The 19,357-nt window shown below is 34.4% G+C and overlaps 1 protein-coding gene across 2 annotated transcripts in view; it reads right to left on the reverse strand.

Moving 5' to 3' along the window:
• Positions 1-19,357, reverse strand: part of CNTN5 (contactin 5) — a 1,399,046-nt gene that overhangs the window by 448,637 nt on the left and 931,052 nt on the right. For both annotated transcript variants that reach the window (XM_045038579.1, XM_023239314.2), the window contains one exon: positions 15,067-15,162. In XM_045038579.1, the coding sequence (XP_044894514.1) occupies positions 15,067-15,162 (96 nt within the window). The remainder of the gene's footprint in view (positions 1-15,066; positions 15,163-19,357) is intronic.

Genomic DNA, 19,357 nt, shown 5'->3' on the forward strand with positions numbered 1-19,357 from the left:
AGCATTAGTCAAAATTCCTAAAATGATGATAACATTGTCTATTTATTTGTATTTTTCTACAGTAAGATTTATGTTAAATATGATTAGGTAACAACATCACTGCATTTCTTGAAAATAAAATAATAAAGAATGATAATTTACCTTCTGAAAAATGCAGAAATGAGGTATTGAAGATGGGTGTTTTTAATTAGCCTTATAAACTAGTTTAAGGTTAGTTAGCTGTATCTATTGAGCACCTGATACATTCAAGACCATGTTTGCAGACATATAAAAGATACAAAGAGGCAAAGACTGCCTCAGCTGTCCATATAAAGTAAGAAAGATGTCAGAAATGACTTTCATGCAGTGGAGTATGTGATAGGAATCAGACAAGAGAGGAAAAGTTGTAGGCACTTAAGAATACTGATAAGGTATAGGCAAGAAAAGAATGAATCTTTTCTTAGTTGATTATAAAAAGATAAAGTAAAGGAAGTATCATCACAATCACTAAGTTATGGAATATTTACAATGCAGTAGGCACTATGTTAAGCACCATACATATGTTATCTCATTGAAACTCTTCAACTACCACATATAGGTGCAAATTTGAAAATAAGGAATTATGATAAAAGCAGACTATATTATTTCCCCAAGGTCACTCTGCTGGTAAGTGACAGAGTCAAATCCTCCAATACATTCCCTGTTTGGATTAAGCTTAAGCTATTTTGAGTTAGGTTTGTAACATGTGCAACCAAGAAGTGCTAATAATGTATATGATGATGATGATGATGATGATGATGTTATTATGTATTTTCATTCCCTGCCCCCATACCAGCATAGATATTGTAAAAAGAAGGAAGGGTCACAAAGAATTAGGGGAAAAGTGATATTATCTTTAAAAAAAAAAGGCCTGGGAAGGTAATTTTGGTTTTCTGCATGCTTCTTTATGGACCATGAGCTAGAAATAGATTTTATATATTTAAATAGCTGAGAAAAATGGAAGAGATTAATGAAAAGTATATGGATTTCAAATGCTATAATTATATGCCACAAATAATGCTTTATTACAGCATGGGTAGCCTCATACATTTTTGTCCTATCTGTGGCTACTTTTATGCTACAGAAGCAGAGTTGAGTAGCTGTGACAGAGATCATATGGAACATAAAGTAAAAAAAAAATATTTACTAGTTGGCTATTAATACAAAAAGGCTGCTAACCCCTGACTGAGAGGAATTCAACTTTGTAAAGTTGTGCTTAGTTGAGTGAGCTAAATGTAGTATGAACAAAGAATAGTAAGATTTCCCAGAGAAGAAAGCAAAGAACTGGACTTTGTCATTGTTGCTTAACTATTATTTTCTGTGCTAAAGAGTCTTCATCTAAAGCTAGCATCTGCTTTTGTTTTCCTTGGCTTTTCTTTTTTGAATCAATGTGATGGTTGTCTGTTTCTCTCAAAGATCTATTATATTGTTTAATTACCTGAGAAGAAGTTTGGGGAAAATAATACTAATATATTATTTTGTTTTAAAATATTCTATAATTTCAAGGCTCTTATTCTACCGTTTTTCAAGGGTAGAAACTGAGGCTAGAGTAAATTTTATTCCTTCCCTTCTGAACCAACTTTCTAGCAATTAGTATAATGGGGATTCACATCCAGCTATCTGACTCCATTATGTGTTTCTTTTTACCATCTTCCTTTATTGGGTCAGAGTCAATGAGAAGGTAAAATTTCTTTGGTACATCACAGAATGTGAAAAAAAAGCGGGGGGGGGGGAGTATTGGGATGCCTGGATGTCTCCTTCAGTTGGGCATCCACCTCTTGATTTTGGCTCAGGTTATGATCTCATGGTTCCTGAGTTTGACCCCTGCTCTGCGCTGACAGGAGGAGCCTGCTTGGGATTCTCTCTCTTGGTCTCTGTCGGTCCCTCCGCTACTCGTACTCTCTCTATCTCTACCTCAAAATGAATTTAAAGTATTTTAAAAAAATTTAAAAAAAGGAGTATTAAATTTTTCAAAAAATTTAAGGCCTTAAATTTATAAACTCATCAATTTAATCTAACGTGGCTGTATTTTGTCACACTAATTTCACTGACTGTTCTACTGCCTTGTCCAAACTAAAGGAGTAAGCAGCTTGCTCTCCTGAACCACTGTTTCTCACATCTTCTGTGTAGAGTATCTCATAGAGAGGGAAAAAATAGACTATGTTAACAAATTGGGAATATGTGTTCAAATCCAATTAAATAACCAAACATAATTAAATACACTCAAGTTTAGCATGTAGAAATCCCAAACAAATATAGGGAACAAGATCAGGGTTATTTCAGTTTCTAAATCTTTTCTGTGCCTAAATATTCTGCAACAAACTCAGGTTGAAGTGTTTGCTTTCTGATATTTGGCTTTTTGTGTATAAATTTTGTCAGATACAGTTAAAAAACCAAATACTCTAAAACACAGTGAATTTTCCTTTCCAGTGACATCTAGAGGACATATTGAAACAAAGAATAGTTCATGCAAGAAAAGAATAAAGGCATATACTTTAAAACAGATTTGTGAAAATTTTAAGGGAATGTCAATTTGTACCTGTCGATAAGCACCAAGTTCAGAAACTAATTAAACCTTTTGTAACAAATACTTCACCAGATAACGTACTTTGGGTTGAAACAGTATTTTTGTGTGTAATTTAAGGGTATAAAAATTGTATTATTATTTTAATACTCACATAGGAAAACATGAATAATAAAAAAATAAAAAATTCTCATTTCTCTATCATTTTATTCAATGTACTTGAATATTCACCTGTTCTGTCTGCCTTTTAAATTACTGTTGAGATAGAGACAGGGTAAAAATATTAAAATGTTTACATACACATAATTTACTTTCATGTATTATTTATATACTTGATTTTGGCAGTACAGAATATTTAACTCAGCTAACAATTTGGCCAAGTCAATAAAAGTAATTAATGAAATTACTAATTCATTTGAATTAATGTAATAAACATGTTAACCAGTGGCTTCTGTAGACAGAAAATGAATTTTCAATAAAATTTCACAATGATGTTGTGGAAAGACCATATGATATAGTCAAAAGGACATTGGGCTTAGAGTTACACAAGCCCGGATCTCTGGCATTTTATTTATTAGATGTAAAACTTTGGACAAGTTACTTCTGAGCACAAAATCCCCATTTGTATAATGAAGGTAACAATAATAAACTTACAAAGCAGGGATAAAGATTAAATAAGACACTACATGGAAAATATAAAAAAATTGGTTTTCATTCCTAATCTTTATCCTAATGAGATAGCTGACCCTCTTCAGAATTTAATAATAGAATTCCCTGAGTCCTAATAATTTAACTCAAGTCTACTTGATTACAAGATTTTTTTAGGAAAGAAAAATCATAATCCCATGACAATAAAGACAGATTGGTTACTTTTAAAATTAATCACAACATTTTAGGTACTTAATCTATCTTTTTCCATCTTGCTAATCTCTTTTTGGTCAGTTATTTATAACACATTAGAATACAACACTAATATATTGCAAAGTGAAACTGCACATTTTGCAAAATTGTGGCTGTCACGAAGTTAATAAAGATACGTTTGAAAAGTGTCTCCTTTCATTAGACCTTATTTACTAATCAATGAAGATATGATGAAGTACCAGAAACTGCAAGAATATGGACTCCACATGTTTCAACATAATAGTGACTGGAAATAATTGAGAAGTCTTGAGAAAATTGTTGAACTTATCAAATATTTTCGAGCCAATTACTTTTTAAGAATTACTTGTTATGAGGGGTGCCAGGGTGGCGCAGTTGATTGAGCATCCGACTTTGGCTCAGGTCACGATCTCATGGCTTGTGGGTTCAAGCCCCACTTAGGGCTGTGTGTTGACAGCTCAGAGCATGGAACCTGCTTCACATTTTGTGTCTCCCTTTCTGTCCCTCCCCTGCTCATACGCTGTCTCTCTGTCTCAAAATAAGTAAACATAAAAAAAAAAAAAAGATTTGTGATTTTTGGCACACAAAGTTAAATATGAAGCATGGAGTGACAATCTATCTTACTATTTTATAGGAAAAAGAATGCCAAAAACACTTGAGGTTTTTTTTTTCCTAATAGTTATGGTTATTACAGAATTTTAAAGTTATGAGACAGATTTTATAATGTAATATGCAATTTTTTAATAAAAAAAGTATCAACCAAAATATTTCATTTTCACTTTTGTAAAATTTCTGTTCCCATTTTATATAGATGTGCCCTAAGGAGATAATTTCTGGTACCAGCAATCCTAGGATAAAGAGGCTCTCTGAAGATAGCAATGATACCTAGTGTCCTTTTACTTTATTGTCAGGATTCATTTTTCCTTTCAGTGATCTCTTTCACTTCTCAGACCTTCAGATTCACATTTCCAAGTGCCCCTCCTCATCTTACAATTGCCTTTTGTCAGTTTGATGTCAACTAATCCGTGCCAAATGGTAATTAATGTTAGCAGATAATGATTTAAGGTGTCACTTCTCTCATAGAAATTGTGTTTTAAAGAGGATTCTTTAAGACAGATCTTCAAGACAAAAATGAATTTAATGCTCACTATCCTCCAAGCATTGGGCTAATTGCATTACATAAACTATTTCTTAATTCTTGCTACAATTCTTTGAGGCAATTTTTATTATTCCTTCTTTATAGCTAAGATAAGGCTTCATTTAACAAATAAAGTCAATAGAAAGTTTCAGAGCTAGGATGGGAATCCCTGGCTGTCTGAGTCCAAATCCCAGGTGAAATATTATGGTTAGTATACTCTTTGAAAGCAGAGACTATCTCATATTTCTTCATCACACTGTTTGGGGGGGCATGTATTTATGTTCTCTAAATTTGCTGGGGCTCTCTAAATTTGTTGGACTCTGCACACATAGTGCAGAGTCTGCTTGGGATTCTAGCTCTCTCTCTCTCTCTCTCTCTCTCTAAATAAGTAAATAAACATTATTATTTTTCTTATTTGTTTACTTGTACAATATCAGTTTCCTCCATGGGTTTGAGGCTGGTGAACCTACCTGTTTTAAATTACAGTGAAGTAAAAATGTATTCAATCTAGAGAAAACAAAAACTCTTTTTTCTTTAATAGAAAACATTTCAGCTAAAATGTTACAGCTTAGACAGGAGAACTGAAGGGTTCCTTAGATCTATCATAACCAATACTTCATAGGGAAGGAGTCTCAGGCCTATGGGGCATTGAAGTGTTCCTAGGGTTTAGCATCTGGGTCAGGACCAGGGGGGCCCTTAATCCTCCAGTGTCAACTGCTGTTTGAGTATTTTTTTAAACTGAATAAATTATGTTACAACAAGATTAAAATTAGAAAGTATTAAAGGGACAACCAAGTGCATTATGCTCCTGTGTTTGGTGTATGCTCAGACATAGGCTTTTCTATAGCTCATTAATTTTTCTAAATTCAGCTATAGTCTATGATGGCTGAAAACACATAGTATGAAGAAAGAAAATAATTTTTTGTCTATAAATCTTCTCATAATGCCTTAATCCACTTTCCTTGGTGCTTCTTTGGTAATCAATTATTATGGTTTTATTATCCTTTTCTCTGAGACCAGTTCAGCACTAGCATTCCTCATGAGTGACATGTGATCAAAAGAGTAATGGTAGAGGGACTGGTTGGCATGGAGAGCATGTTTGAGAGAGTTGGACCTGTGTCCATGATTTGGAATTTCAAGAAAGCTGATATATCAAAGACTGGGGACTTATTCTGTCTGGGACTCAATCCCACACAATTTAATAAGATCATCAAGGAAAAATGGTACTAGACTAGTAGAATTGAGAATAAGTTAGGGGTCTAGATAGTAAATAGGAAAAATGATAAAAGGTTTTTGAAATATGTTTATTATGATTTATCCTTGGCTACAAGTAGCTTTATGTACTCTGGTTTTTCTCCTATTGAATTCAAAGACTGTTGGGACAGTGCTTGCAACCTTTATTTTTTTTTATTCCTTGTCTCAAGACCTGTTAGAATTCTCTGCAAATAACAGAAATGCCAAATAAATATTCTGGCTATCTTCTCTTAAGGGTAAATTCCTCTTTTTAACAACCACAGAGCCCCTGGTTTTCTGGGCATCTAGAAGATAGATACATTAAATTTTGGTTCTTCTAATATCTTGTATGTTTGAGAACCACAGTAATACAATATTTAAATAGTCAATGAATCATTTGATTCATTTGATTCATTGTAATTTTGAAATGAGTAGAAGGGAAAAATATAATTAATCCCTCCCTTTAAAGAAGGTAGTGGACATGAAAAAAAGGACAAAAAAAAAAAAACAGAAAAAGCATAGTAAGTAGTACAAACTTAGCTGATACAAACAAATATAAATAGACTAAACTCATAGTTAAAATACAGTAGGTACTCAATAAACATTTGTTGAATGAAAAAATACTAAAATTTTTATATAATACAATAAGCATTTTTGAGAGGCTAATAATTCCATTTTTAAAAAAGTTTTGCTTCTATTCATACTATGAATGTTTTAGTATAGCTTTAACCAAAATGTAAATTATACGGTAAACAACGTATCAAAGATTGAAATCCTTGTTCCATCATTTACTAAGTACTTAAGTGTTTCACTTAATCTTTCTGAAGCTTAGATATAAGAGTAATGACAATAATCTCTAACTCTCAGATACTTTGCAAGGGTTACCTGTTACAGTGAATGTGAAAATATGATTATTATATTGTAGAGTTGTATTTTTAACTATAGCCTAATACTTCATATAAGAATTTTAAGTCCCACTTCAGTGCAAGATGATGAGATAATGTTAATGCACATAATATTAACAAAACATATTTAAAGTAAAGTAGTATTTACTGCATTCTTTATTTAAAAATATTCATGATGATAACCTCTAAATCATAAAATAAGTCTATGTATGGTTATAGGTTTTATCAGGCTTATTTCATTTTAACAGATCTTTACTTTACAATACAACCCTGAGTTTCAAAATTACTAAACTTACAGAGGTTTTTTTTTTTTTTGGTTGTTTTTTTTTTATTCTTTTTTTAAATTTTTTTTTAACGTTTATTTATTTTTGAGACAGAGTGAGACAGAGCATGAACGGCGGAGGGTCAGAGAGAGAGGGAGACACAGAATCTGAAGCAGGCCCCGGGCTCTGAGCTGTCAGCACACAGCCTGATGTGGGGCTTGAACTCACAGACTGTGAGATCATGACCTGAGCCGAAGTTGGACACTTAACCGAGTGAGCCAACCAGGTGCCCCTTGGTTGGTTTTTTTAGCAACCAAAATACTTTTCAGCAGGTGTGATTAACAATCCAGAAAAAAATTTATATTTATTTTCTCATAGATGAATAACTACTTCAGTATCCAATCAAGATGTTTTCATTCACAGATGTTACTGACAGGAGTTAATATTGTTCTCTTGGGAAGTAAACAGATATTTTGCAAAAAAATCAATCCTAGCTTTTACTTTACGTCACACAAAAAATGTGCATTGTACATCTGTTTAAGGTAATGAGAACATGTATCTTTGGGCTTATTCTGAATACTATTTAATCTTCTGTGATACGTAACGTTTTGTAATTTTATGTAGCACTACTGCATTATAGTAGCTGCTATACTTTGAAATAGTAATATTTGAATTAGGTCACCCAAATATCTGTAATAAATATGGGTTGTAATAAACTAACAGCATGATGCTGATAGAAACTGTCTAAAGCACTATAAAACTCAACTGTTAGAATAAGCAAACTTATTTAGTTATTTAACATGAATTTAATGAATGTCTGCTGTTAGGTGTGCTAAATTTTGTACCCTAAAGAACATATAATCTTGTAAGAGTAGAGAAAAATATCAGTAAACTTTTACCTCCAACATTTTACTTAACAACATTATGATAAAATGGTTGGGAAGTAAGATGGTGAAGTAGTAGGAAGGTTTGCCTGGGTTTGCCTCAAAAACATCTGAATAAATATCAAATAATTCTGAATACCAAAGAAATCAATCTGAAGACTGATGGAACAAAATGCACAACTAGTGGAAGAGAAGAGGCCACATAAAGGAAATTAGAAAGTGTGAAGGTGAGAATTGAGGAAGGAAAGGAGAAAAAGATGACAGATGCCGCAGAGGGGAGGGAGTCCTGATACTGAGAAAGAAGAAAGAAAGAGAGGGGAACACAAGGGGAATCATAAAAGGAAAACACTTTCCCTAAGACATGGACTAGGAAAATGAGAGGGTCTGATTCTTGTGAGATTTTATAAGGAGCTGAGCTAAAAGACTAGAATTTTAGAGGTCTGTATCATGGCTGGTATGGAGCACAGTAGGTGTTATAGTGCTCCTGTAGAAGGAGGGAAAATAGCCCAGTAGTTGATGGTGATATCTGAGGATCTCTGGCACTCACTGGGAGAGGTGGTCCCCCCCTTCTTGGAATGGATCTGGGTGAGGTGGCATTGCCTCTCTGGGGACAAAAGAGCTAATGGGTGCCACTACTATCCCTTTCCCCTTAACATAGGTGCAGAGATGGCTTCTGGAGGAAGGAAACCTGGACACTGGCTCTTTGCTGCACTTTACTCTCAAATCCATTCCCTTGTGCTTTGGTGCAACAGCCCTTGTGGAACAAACCAGCATTAGTCCCAGCATGGAGAGACCCTCCCCAGCATAGGTCCCCACGAGGCCAGATTCCTGCAAGTTTGTAGTTTTGAAACTTAGCCAACCTCCCTGGAAGAGAACACAGGTGTACTGCATTGACAGGTGGCCAGATGGCCTAGACACAGTCAGGGTGAGGGAGGGATCTGAGAGAAGCCTGGGAAACATGAGGGGGAGATTGTTACTCTGGAAAGGCTTCCCAGACAGCTATGGGTTTGAACTCCCCTATCCAGGATGGGAGATGGGGCTGGCGCTATTTCTCTTCCCCACCCCTGGCATAAGCTGACTTCAGTGAGCAGAACAGCACCAATAGTGGTGATCTAAACCGCTTACACAAAGCTCCACCTACTGCACTCAGCAGGTGCTGCTTTTCTAGGGCAAATGTGATGAGAACCAGGGTAGTAGACACCTCCTCTAGAAGACCAACACAAGTTCCCTCCACACACATATCTACTGACCATAGAATTCTGCAAAGCTTCAGCTATCTAGGAAATAGTGTCAGGTTTCTTTCAGCAAGCAGATCAGAGCACACCTAGATAAAACTCACCACTCTCTGCACAAGGCCAAACTCTCACCAATGCAGGCAAGGAGAAACTCTGCAGTGGACTGACCTGAGGGAAAGAGCAGCCAAACACAACAGCAGAGAGCACAAAGCATACACCAGAGACACTTCCTGAAGGACCAGACCCTGGAAAGTATATGGCCTCTTCTTCATAAAGCCATTACATTAAGGAACATGAAAAATAATAGGCTTTTCTTTTTTTTTTTTAATTTTTTTTAAATTTTTTTTCAACGTTTATTTATTTTTAGGACAGAGAGAGACAGAGCATGAACGGGGGAGGGGCAGAGAGAGAGGGAGACACAGAATCTGAAGCAGGCTCCAGGCTCTGAGCCATCAGCCCAGAGCCTGACGTGGGGCTCGAACTCACGGACCACGAGATCGTGACCTGGCTGAAGTCGGACGCTTAACCGACTGCGCCACCCAGGCGCCCCTATAATAGGCTTTTCTAACACACAGAAGACAGACCTAGACAAAATTCCAAGATGAAGAAATTCATACCAAAAGAAAGAACAAGGAAGGTCACAGCTAGGAATCTAATCCAAATATAATTGCTTGAGGGATAATTTAAAGCAACAATCATAAGGATACTAACTGGGTTTGAGAAAAGAATAGAAGATATGAGGGAATCCCTTAATGCAGAGATAAAAAAAAATCTAACTAGTTAGGCCAAAATAAAAAAAAATGCTATAACCAAGATGTGAAACTGACTGGACATATTACTCACAAGTATGGAAGAATCGGAGGAAGGAAAAAGTGATGTAGAAACTAAAATAATGGAAAATAATAAAGCTGAACAAAAGAGAGAACGAAAAATTATGGAACACGAGACTAGACTTAGGGAACTCAGTGACTCTATCGAACATAATAACTGTCAGAGAAAAGGGGGAAGAAAGTTTATTTGAAGAAATTATAGTTGAAAACTTATCTAATATGGAGAAAGAAAGAGACACCAAAGTCCAGGAAGCACAGAAAACTCCCATCAAAATCAACAAAAGCAGGCCAACACCAAGACAGAGCATAGTTAAATTTGCAAAATATAGAGATAAAGAAAAAAACCTAAAAGCAGCAAGAGAAAAGAAGTCCTTAACTTACAAGGGAAGACAAAAAAAGGCTAGCAGACAATCTCTCCATAGAAATTTCACAGCTGCCAGAAGGGAGTGGCATGATATATTCAGCATGAGAATGGGAAAAATATGTAGCCAAGAATACTTTATCCAGCAAGGCTATCTTTCAGAAAACAAGGAGACATAAAGAGTTTCCCAGAAAAACAAAAACTAAAGGAGTTCATGACCACTAAACCAACCCTGCAATAAATATTAAGGAGACTCTTTGAATGGGAGAGAAAACCCAAAGTGATTAAAAACTAGAAAGGAACAGACAAAATCTCCAGAAAAAAACGACTTGAAAAGTAACACAATGACTCTAAATTCATATTTATCAATAATCACTCTGTATGTAAATGGACTAAATGCTCCAATCAAAAGATACTGGGCATCAGAATGGATCAAAAAAACAAGACCCATCTATATGCCACCTACAAGAGACTCATTTTCGACCTAAAGACACCTTCAGATTGAAAGAGAAAGGATGAAGAAACATTTATTGTGCTAATAGAAAGCCAGAAGTAGACATACTTTTGTCAGACAAATGAGATTTTAAACAAAAGACTGTAACAAGAGATGAAAAGAAGGGCACTATATCATAGTAAAGGGGTCTGTACAACAAGATGTAACAATTGTAAATATCTATGCCCCCAACTCAAATATACAAAACAATAACAAACATAAAGGAAATAATTGAGGGGCACCTGGGTGGCTCAGTTGGTTAAGCGTCAGACTTCCGGCTCAGGTCATGATCTCGCGGTCCGTGAGATCTGTGCTGACAGCTCAGAGCCTGGAGCCTGTTTCAGATTCTGTGTCTCCCTCTCTCTGACCCTCCCCCGTTCATGCTCTGTCTCTCTCTGTTTCAAAAATAAATAAACATTAAAAAAATTTAAAAAAAGAAATAATTGATACAATAATAGTATGGGATTTTAGCACCCCACTTACATCAATGGACAGGTCATCTAAGCAGAAAATCAACAAGAAAACAATGAATTTGAATGACACACTGGACCAGATGGACTTAACAGATATATTCAGAATATTTCATTCTAAAGCACCAGAATACACAATCTTAAGTGCACATGGGACATTTGCCAGAATAGATCACATACTGGGTCACAAACCAGGCGTTACCAAGTAAAAGAAGATTGAGATCATACCATGCATATTTTCTGACCACAATGCTACAAAACTTGAGGTCATCCACAAGAAAAAAAAAACTGGGAAGACCACAAATACATGGAGGTTAAAGAACACCCTAATGAAGAATGAGTGGGTCAACCAGGAAATTAAAGAAGAAATATATATATTCTATATAGAATATATACGTATGTGTGTGTATAATGTGTGCATATACATATATATGCATATATACACACACACACAAATGAAAATGAAAACAGGACAATCCAAAACCTTTGGAATGCAGTAAAAGCAGTCATAAGAGGAAAGTATATATCAATACAGGCCTACCTAAGGAAGCAAGAAAAATCTCAAATATGTAACCCAAACTTACACCTATAGGAGCTATAAACAACAGCAACAACAACAACAACAACAACAACAACAACAAATGAAGCCTAAAGGCAACAGAAGAAGATAAATAATAACGATCAGAGTAGAAATAAATGATATAGAAACAAACAAAAACAGAACAGAGCAATGAAATTAGGACCTGGTTTTTGAAAGAATTAATAAAAATTTTAAAACCCTAGCCATGCTTACCAAAAAGAAGAGAAAGGAACTAAATAATAAAATCATGACTGACAGGGATCACAACCAATACCACATAAATGCAAACAATTATAGGAGAATATCATGAAAAATTACAGGCCAAAAAATGGGTAATCTGGAAGAAATGGATACATTCCTAGAAAAATACAAACTACCAAAACTGAAACAGGAAGAAATAGAAAAATTGAACAGACCCATAACTAGCAAAGAAATTGAATCAGTAATCCAAACTCTTCCAACAAACAGAAGTCCAGGGCCAGATGGCTTTCCAGGAGAATTCTACCAAACATTTAAAGAGGAGTGAATGCCTATTCTTCTCAAACTGTTCCAAAAACTAGAAATAGAAAGAAAACTTCCAAACTCATTCTATGAGGCCAGCATTAGCTTGATTACAAAACCAAAGACCCCACTAAAAATACAGAATTATAGGCCAATGTCTCTGATGAATATGGATGCAAAGTTCTCAGTAAAATATTAGCAAATCAAATCCAACAGTACATTAATACAATCATTCACCACCATCCATACTATATGGGATACATTCCTGGGTTCAATATTTGCAAATCAATATGATACACCACATTATTCAAAGAAAGGATGAGAACCATATGATCCTTTCAATAGATGCAGAAAGAGCATTTGACAAAGTACAGCATCCATTCTTAATAAAACAGTCAACAAAGTAGGATTAGAGGGAACATATCTCAACATCATAAAGGTCACATATGAAAAACCCACAGCTAATATAATCCTTAATGGGGAAAAACTGAGCTTTTCCTTTAAGATCAAGAAAAAAGACAAGGATATACACTTTCATCATTGTTATTTAACATAGTACTGGAAGTCCTAGCCTCAGCAATCAGACAACTAAAAGAAATGAAAGGCATCCAAAGCAGCAAGGAAGAAGTAAACTCATTATTTACACATGACATAATACTCTATGTAGAAAACCCAAGGATTCTACCAAAATATTGACAGAACTGATACATGAATTCAATAGTCGCAGGATAGAAAATCAAAGCACAGAAATTATATTTCTATACACCAATAATAAATCAGGAGAAAGAGAAATCAAGTAATTGATCCAAGTTAAAACTGCACCAAAACCCATAAAATACCTAGGAATAAACTTAAGCAAAGCAGTAAAATATCTGTACTCTGAACTCTAGAACACTGATGAAAGAAACTGAAGAGGACGCAAAGAAATGGCAAAACATCCAATGGTCATGAACTGGAAGAATTAATATTGTTAAAATGTTTAAACTATCCAAAGCAATCTATACATTTATGCAATCCCTATCAAAATACCATCAGCATTTTTCACAGACCTAGAACAAACAATCCTATAATTTGTATGGGACCACAAAAGACCCAGAATTGACAAAGCAATCTTGAAAAAGAAAAGTAAATCTGGATGCATCATAATTCCTGACTTCAAGGTATATTCGAAAGCTGCAGTGGTATGGTCAAGATGGTATGATATTGGCACAAAAATAAACACAGAGATCAATAGGATAGAAAAGAAAACCCAGAAATGGACCCGCAACTATATGGTCAACTAATCTTTGACAAAGCAAGAAAGAATATCCAATGGGAAAAATACAGTCTCTTCAACAAATGATGTTGGGAAAACTGAACAGCAACATGCAAAATAATGAAAGTAGACCACTTTTCTACATCATACACAAAAATAAATTCAAAATAAAATTCCTACACATACACATTTAGAATGAAAGACCTAAAAGTGAGACAGGAAACCATCAAAATTCTAGAGAACACAGGCAGTAACCTCTTTGACATGGGATGTAGCAACTTCTTACTACATATATCTCCTGAGGCAAACGAAACAAAAGCAAAAATGAACTATTGGGACTTGTCAAGATAAAAATCTTCTTCACAGTGAAGGAAACAATCAACAAAGCTAAAAGACAACCTTCAAAATGGGAAAAATATTTGCAAATGACAAAAATGATAAAGTGTTATTATCCAAAATCTATAAAGAACTTATCAAACTCAACACCGAGAAAACAAATAATCCAGTTAAAAAATGGAGAGAAGACTGGAACAGACCTTTTTCCAAAGAAGACATTCAGAAGGCTAAAAGACACATGGAGAGGTGTTCAACATCACTCGTCACCATCAGAGAAATACAAATCAAAACTACAATGAGATCTCACCTCATACCTGTCAGAATGGCTAAAATTACTGACATAGAAAATAACAGGTGTTGGCAAGGATGTAGAGAAAGGGGAACACCTCTTACACTGTTGGTGGGAATGAAAACTGAGGCAGCCACTATGGTAAACAGTATGGAGGCTCCTCAAACTGAGCCAGCCATGTACCCCCATTCTAATATTTCTTATGACATATATATATATATATATATATATATATATAATAGCAACCATCTGGTGTTACTCTTACTGATCTCAATCAGATATCACATTTTTATTTATTTACTCAATTATTAATGATGAAGGAAACAAAGGCAAGAAAAATGCGGTTTAAATTGAATTCCCATTCAGCCTGCGGCCCATTGATAGATCTCAGAGACCTGCAGCACATAACACTTGCCAAAAAGTTTATGGCTGCCTTAATGACTTAAAGTTTACACTTCCTTAAAAACTAAAAACAAGCTTATCTTGACAATAGCTAAATCTTCAGGGTCCTGTGAGACCCTGCTTTCAGCATCCAGAAATTCCTTGGAGACTTAAGTTATCTATATCTCCACTCCCTCCACAAACTTGAGAGAATATACTCAGTCACTCCTCACAACCCCAGTGTAGGCAGAGACATAGCCACAACAATCAACAGTTAGAATGGCAATAAAATAATCTTGTCATAGGAGAGCAGTCTTCTGTCCGGTGGTATTTAGAGTATATGATTTTTAATTACTCAGCTGATACTCTGATACATTTCAAAAAAGTCATGCATATTTCACCTGGAATGTTTCCTAGTCAATACACTGTCTAAAACAATGAGCATATAGTAAAAAAGAGCAGCAGCAATACAGAATGGGATCCTACTGTACCTGGTGAATGAGGCGGAGGAGAGCACATCAGAACAACCCCCTGGCCTTCCCTCACAGAGACTGCACTTCTTGTCCGGCCACTAAAATTTCCCAGATCTGTCAACATAACACAGGATTTAGATGCAAGGCTAAAAAAAGTGGGGGAAAAACTTAAAGAATTACTACTTTTATAACTTGTGCCTACTTTTCTCTCATTATCCAGACAAGGTTTATTTTTATTTGTTAAGCTGTGATAGGAAGGCCTTAAAAATAAATACATACCATCCAATTTAAATACCACAATTTTCAGATTATATGTAACTGTACACTCTTTATTTCTATTGAGGGTGCATACAAGGTGCCAGTGTAGGAAGAAAATAGACAATACATTTATAACCCATTAAATAGTCCTTTTATTTCTTTATAATATTTCCTACATATTAATTTTTCTACTGTTAATAGAACCCATTCATGCATAGTGAGAAGAGAAATAGAAGTGGTTAGGGGTACCTGGTGTCCAACCTGCTGCCTCATTATGTAATGCTAGGAATGGCATGTAAAACCAAGCATGAATTTTCCAAAGTAGAGAGACTTGTGTGCTCTAGCAGAATATAACAAAGATATAAAGTATTCTTTATCTATAAGTATGAGGGGAAAAGCCATGCTATTTTCATTTTATAGAAGCCTGGAATGGCTTGTGAAAATTAATTATACTCATCCATTTTGATTACTCTGCAAATATTGTAGTTATCAAAATACTCCACTGTAAGTATGAAAGAGTATAGCATTGAACGGGATTCAACTGTCTTTCCTTAAATTATATTGCACTTGCACAAATTGAAAATACTTTCTTAAAAAGAAAGTGACCTAAAAAAGAATGATATATATTATTTGTATTTCTATTATTGGTTATTAATCTATTCATAGCTCAGTATATATGGCCCTTTCCTCTTCTTGGGCTAGGTTGATCAATGATGTGATTTTTAGAATAGTTTCCTAGAAACGGTAGGAGTTAAATATTTTAATAAATAAACGTTGCTCCAGAATTATCAGTCTATGAAATATATTCCCATGGTGAAGAATGCTTCTTGAAAATGTTCTCCTTTTCTTTCCTTTATTCACCAATTGTAAGAGAGATTTTTTTTGAAACTTCCCATTACTTCATATTAAAATAGTATGTTACATAGTAATCCAATGTAGACTCTCAAATTTAATGTTTGTTAATCTGACAAAAGATGAGAGTAAGCAGTAAACAAAATATACTGAAATTATATGAAGGAGATAAATCACTAACTTTAATATCCTAAGAGGGATTCTATACCTTACTTTTTTTAGATATGTACAATAATTTACTGATTTAGTGAATGTACAATCAAATCTTTTTTTTAATTTTTTTAACGTTTATTTATTTTTGAGACAGAGAGAGACAGAGCATGAACGGGGGAGGGGCAGAGAGAGAGGGAGACACAGAATCTGAAGCAGGCTCCAGGCTCTGAGCCATCAGCCCAGAGCCAGACGCGGGGCTCGAACTCACAGACCGCGAGATCGTGACCTGGCTGAAGTCGGACGCTTAACCGACTGAGCCACCCAGGTGCCCCTCAAATCTTCTTAAATACATTCCAAATTACAAAGAACTAACAAACAGTGAAGGCCTAATGGCAAATAAATACGGAAGTATTCGTTATTGATGAAAGTGTTAGGATTTTACACATAATTCTATGTTTCATTATAAATAGTTAAGCATTTCACAAACTGTATAGATAAAAAAGAAAGAGTTTCTAATTCTACTTTTTTTGGTGGTGGTTTAAGAACATACACAATAACTTCTGGTAAAGATAAGTTTACTCATTTTCAAATATGTGTGACTCAGGGCTTTAAATTCATATGTATTGATTCTTAGGGATAGAAGCTGTCTTTTTCCCAATAAATAATCTTAATATGAAAACAAGCATGTCAAGGCTTCTAATTTGACTCCCTTTGACTCTACTACTGGACACAGCACAAGAACCACACTGTGGGGCAGTGGTTGCATTAAGGCTGTGATATCTCTTTAGGGATTATATGGCTTTACTTTCCTTTTTTCATCCTCACTGAATTTAGAAACTCTAAAAGGCTATTTGGATATTAATATATTAAAATTGAATTTCTGAAATGATTTCTGAAACATATATGTAACTTCCAATACATTTACTACACGTTTTGTTATGTTTATTATGACATTTCAAATTAACCTATTATAGTTAAAAGAATATTTTAATAGAAAACAATCATAAGTATATAATGTTAGCAGATAGAAAGGTCTAAGAGGGATGTCTCCTGAAATACTTCATAAAGATAGCACTGGTTGGTATAGTGGGTTGAGTAAATTTGGAAACAGGAAGGTTTTTAACCCCCGGAAATAAGCACACACACACACTCACACACACACACACACACACACACACACACAAACACACACACACGCAAACACACACACACATTTCAAAAACCAGTGCCTAGAAAAGTGAATTAGTTTAAAGAGTTGGAGAGAGAAAGTTGCAAGAAATTGGCAAGAAGGAAAGTGCATAATGGGTTCTGAACATTGATCTTATGATCATATGTTAAATACAGTAGATTGGTTAGTTATTAGGGAGAAATGAGGAAAAAGGGTCAAGGCACCAGGATAAATCTTAAACAGTTAGGAATAAAGTGTTGAGGTTTATCTGTCTCTTGGGCTTTAATTTCCTAGTTTTAAATCTGTTCTAAGTGACAATGTTTGGTGTATGGGAGTTGTGTGTTTGGAAGAAGGAATGGGAATCCAGTGTTTATTTAAATTGCAGTTAGTCCTGTAGGTGGTGCTAGTAAGTTTTAGACTGTCAATGTTCCAGGCATTCTCAATTAATTCTCTAACCTTAAAGGTGTGGTGAAACCAGTTAATTTATTATGAGTTATAAACTTCATAAAATTAAGTTTAAATTTTACAAAAACTAAACTATTAAAACAAGTAAAACACTTTAGATGTGAGACACTTGAGTTTTATTAATCACTAACATTTGGGTATTAGATTCTTATGTAAGATTGAAGAACTAAGATAGGTGTTTTTTCTGAGGGGTATCACAGCTTTAACTTCTGTGATTTCTATAGAAATGACTTACAGATTTTCTAATACTTGTTGCATCACCTGCAAAATTGTTGCATATTGAAGTCTTCTTTTATCACTTTTATTTTTTGTTGTTACTGTTGTTTCTGTTATCATTAGGATTACTCAGATCACTGTCAAATTTCTGTGTCTCATATAAATATCCTGTAATATAAATTGGTTGTAGCTCATTCAGAAGCTACCTTTAACATTCTAAAACAATAAAAAAGAGGAAATGAAGATAGATGAATAATAATCACACTAGCTACTAGCATACACACTCTATGATAGGCATTTTGGAGATTAAATATTAATTTCTCCATTTTAAAGATTACTAAACATATGTGAAGAGCAAATAGCAACTTGACAATGATTGCACGGTTAATAAGTAGTGAGTTGGCAAATCAAAATCAACGTGGTTGTTTAAAATAATGTATTAGCACAAAACCAATTCAATATTTAAAAGTTAGACTAAGTTGATTTCAGGACTTTAAAAATAATATTCATAAGGGTCTCTTATGAAAAATCATTTTCTGACAGATGATAGACCTATAGATGAAAATATTGAAGAATGGAAAAATAATTCTTACATTTATTTTGAGCAAGAATTGAGTTAGCATTTCTCGTACATAGTCATTTGTCTGCAGGTAAAATATTTCCTAAGACACTCTACAAAAAATATGATTATTAATAATAGTTTCTAAAATAAAAAATTGATTTTTGACTGGTACCTTGACTGAAAGCCATAGGAACTTGAAGCTTTGTGGTGTTCTTATTGGCAAATGTGAGCTCATAAACCTATGATCAATTTGTAAGCACAGAGGGCAAAGGCTTATTATCCCCACTGATTGATGAGGGGACATTGGCATTCACTAAGGTTAAATAACAGAAATAAAACTCATAGCCAGTATTTGAACCATTAAGATGACAAATTCATTTCTGGAATTAGCATGTTTCCATGTTAATAGGAGTTATTACAATACTCTTAATTTAAAATGTTTTAACAGATGTGGTTATTTCTTTAAATACTTACTTATTACACCACCTGAAGTAATCTACAATTCTTTAAAATAATTGTTATAAGTCCATGAATGTAACATCATATCACCTTTAAAAGTGTTAATTATTTAATAATGCTTTTGAAAATATCAGTTGGGTTAATTAGAGGTATCTCAAAATATACTCCTATTTATT

The sequence above is a fragment of the Felis catus genome, chromosome D1, assembly GCF_018350175.1.
Source record: "Felis catus isolate Fca126 chromosome D1, F.catus_Fca126_mat1.0, whole genome shotgun sequence".
Lineage (NCBI taxonomy): Eukaryota > Metazoa > Chordata > Mammalia > Carnivora > Felidae > Felis > Felis catus.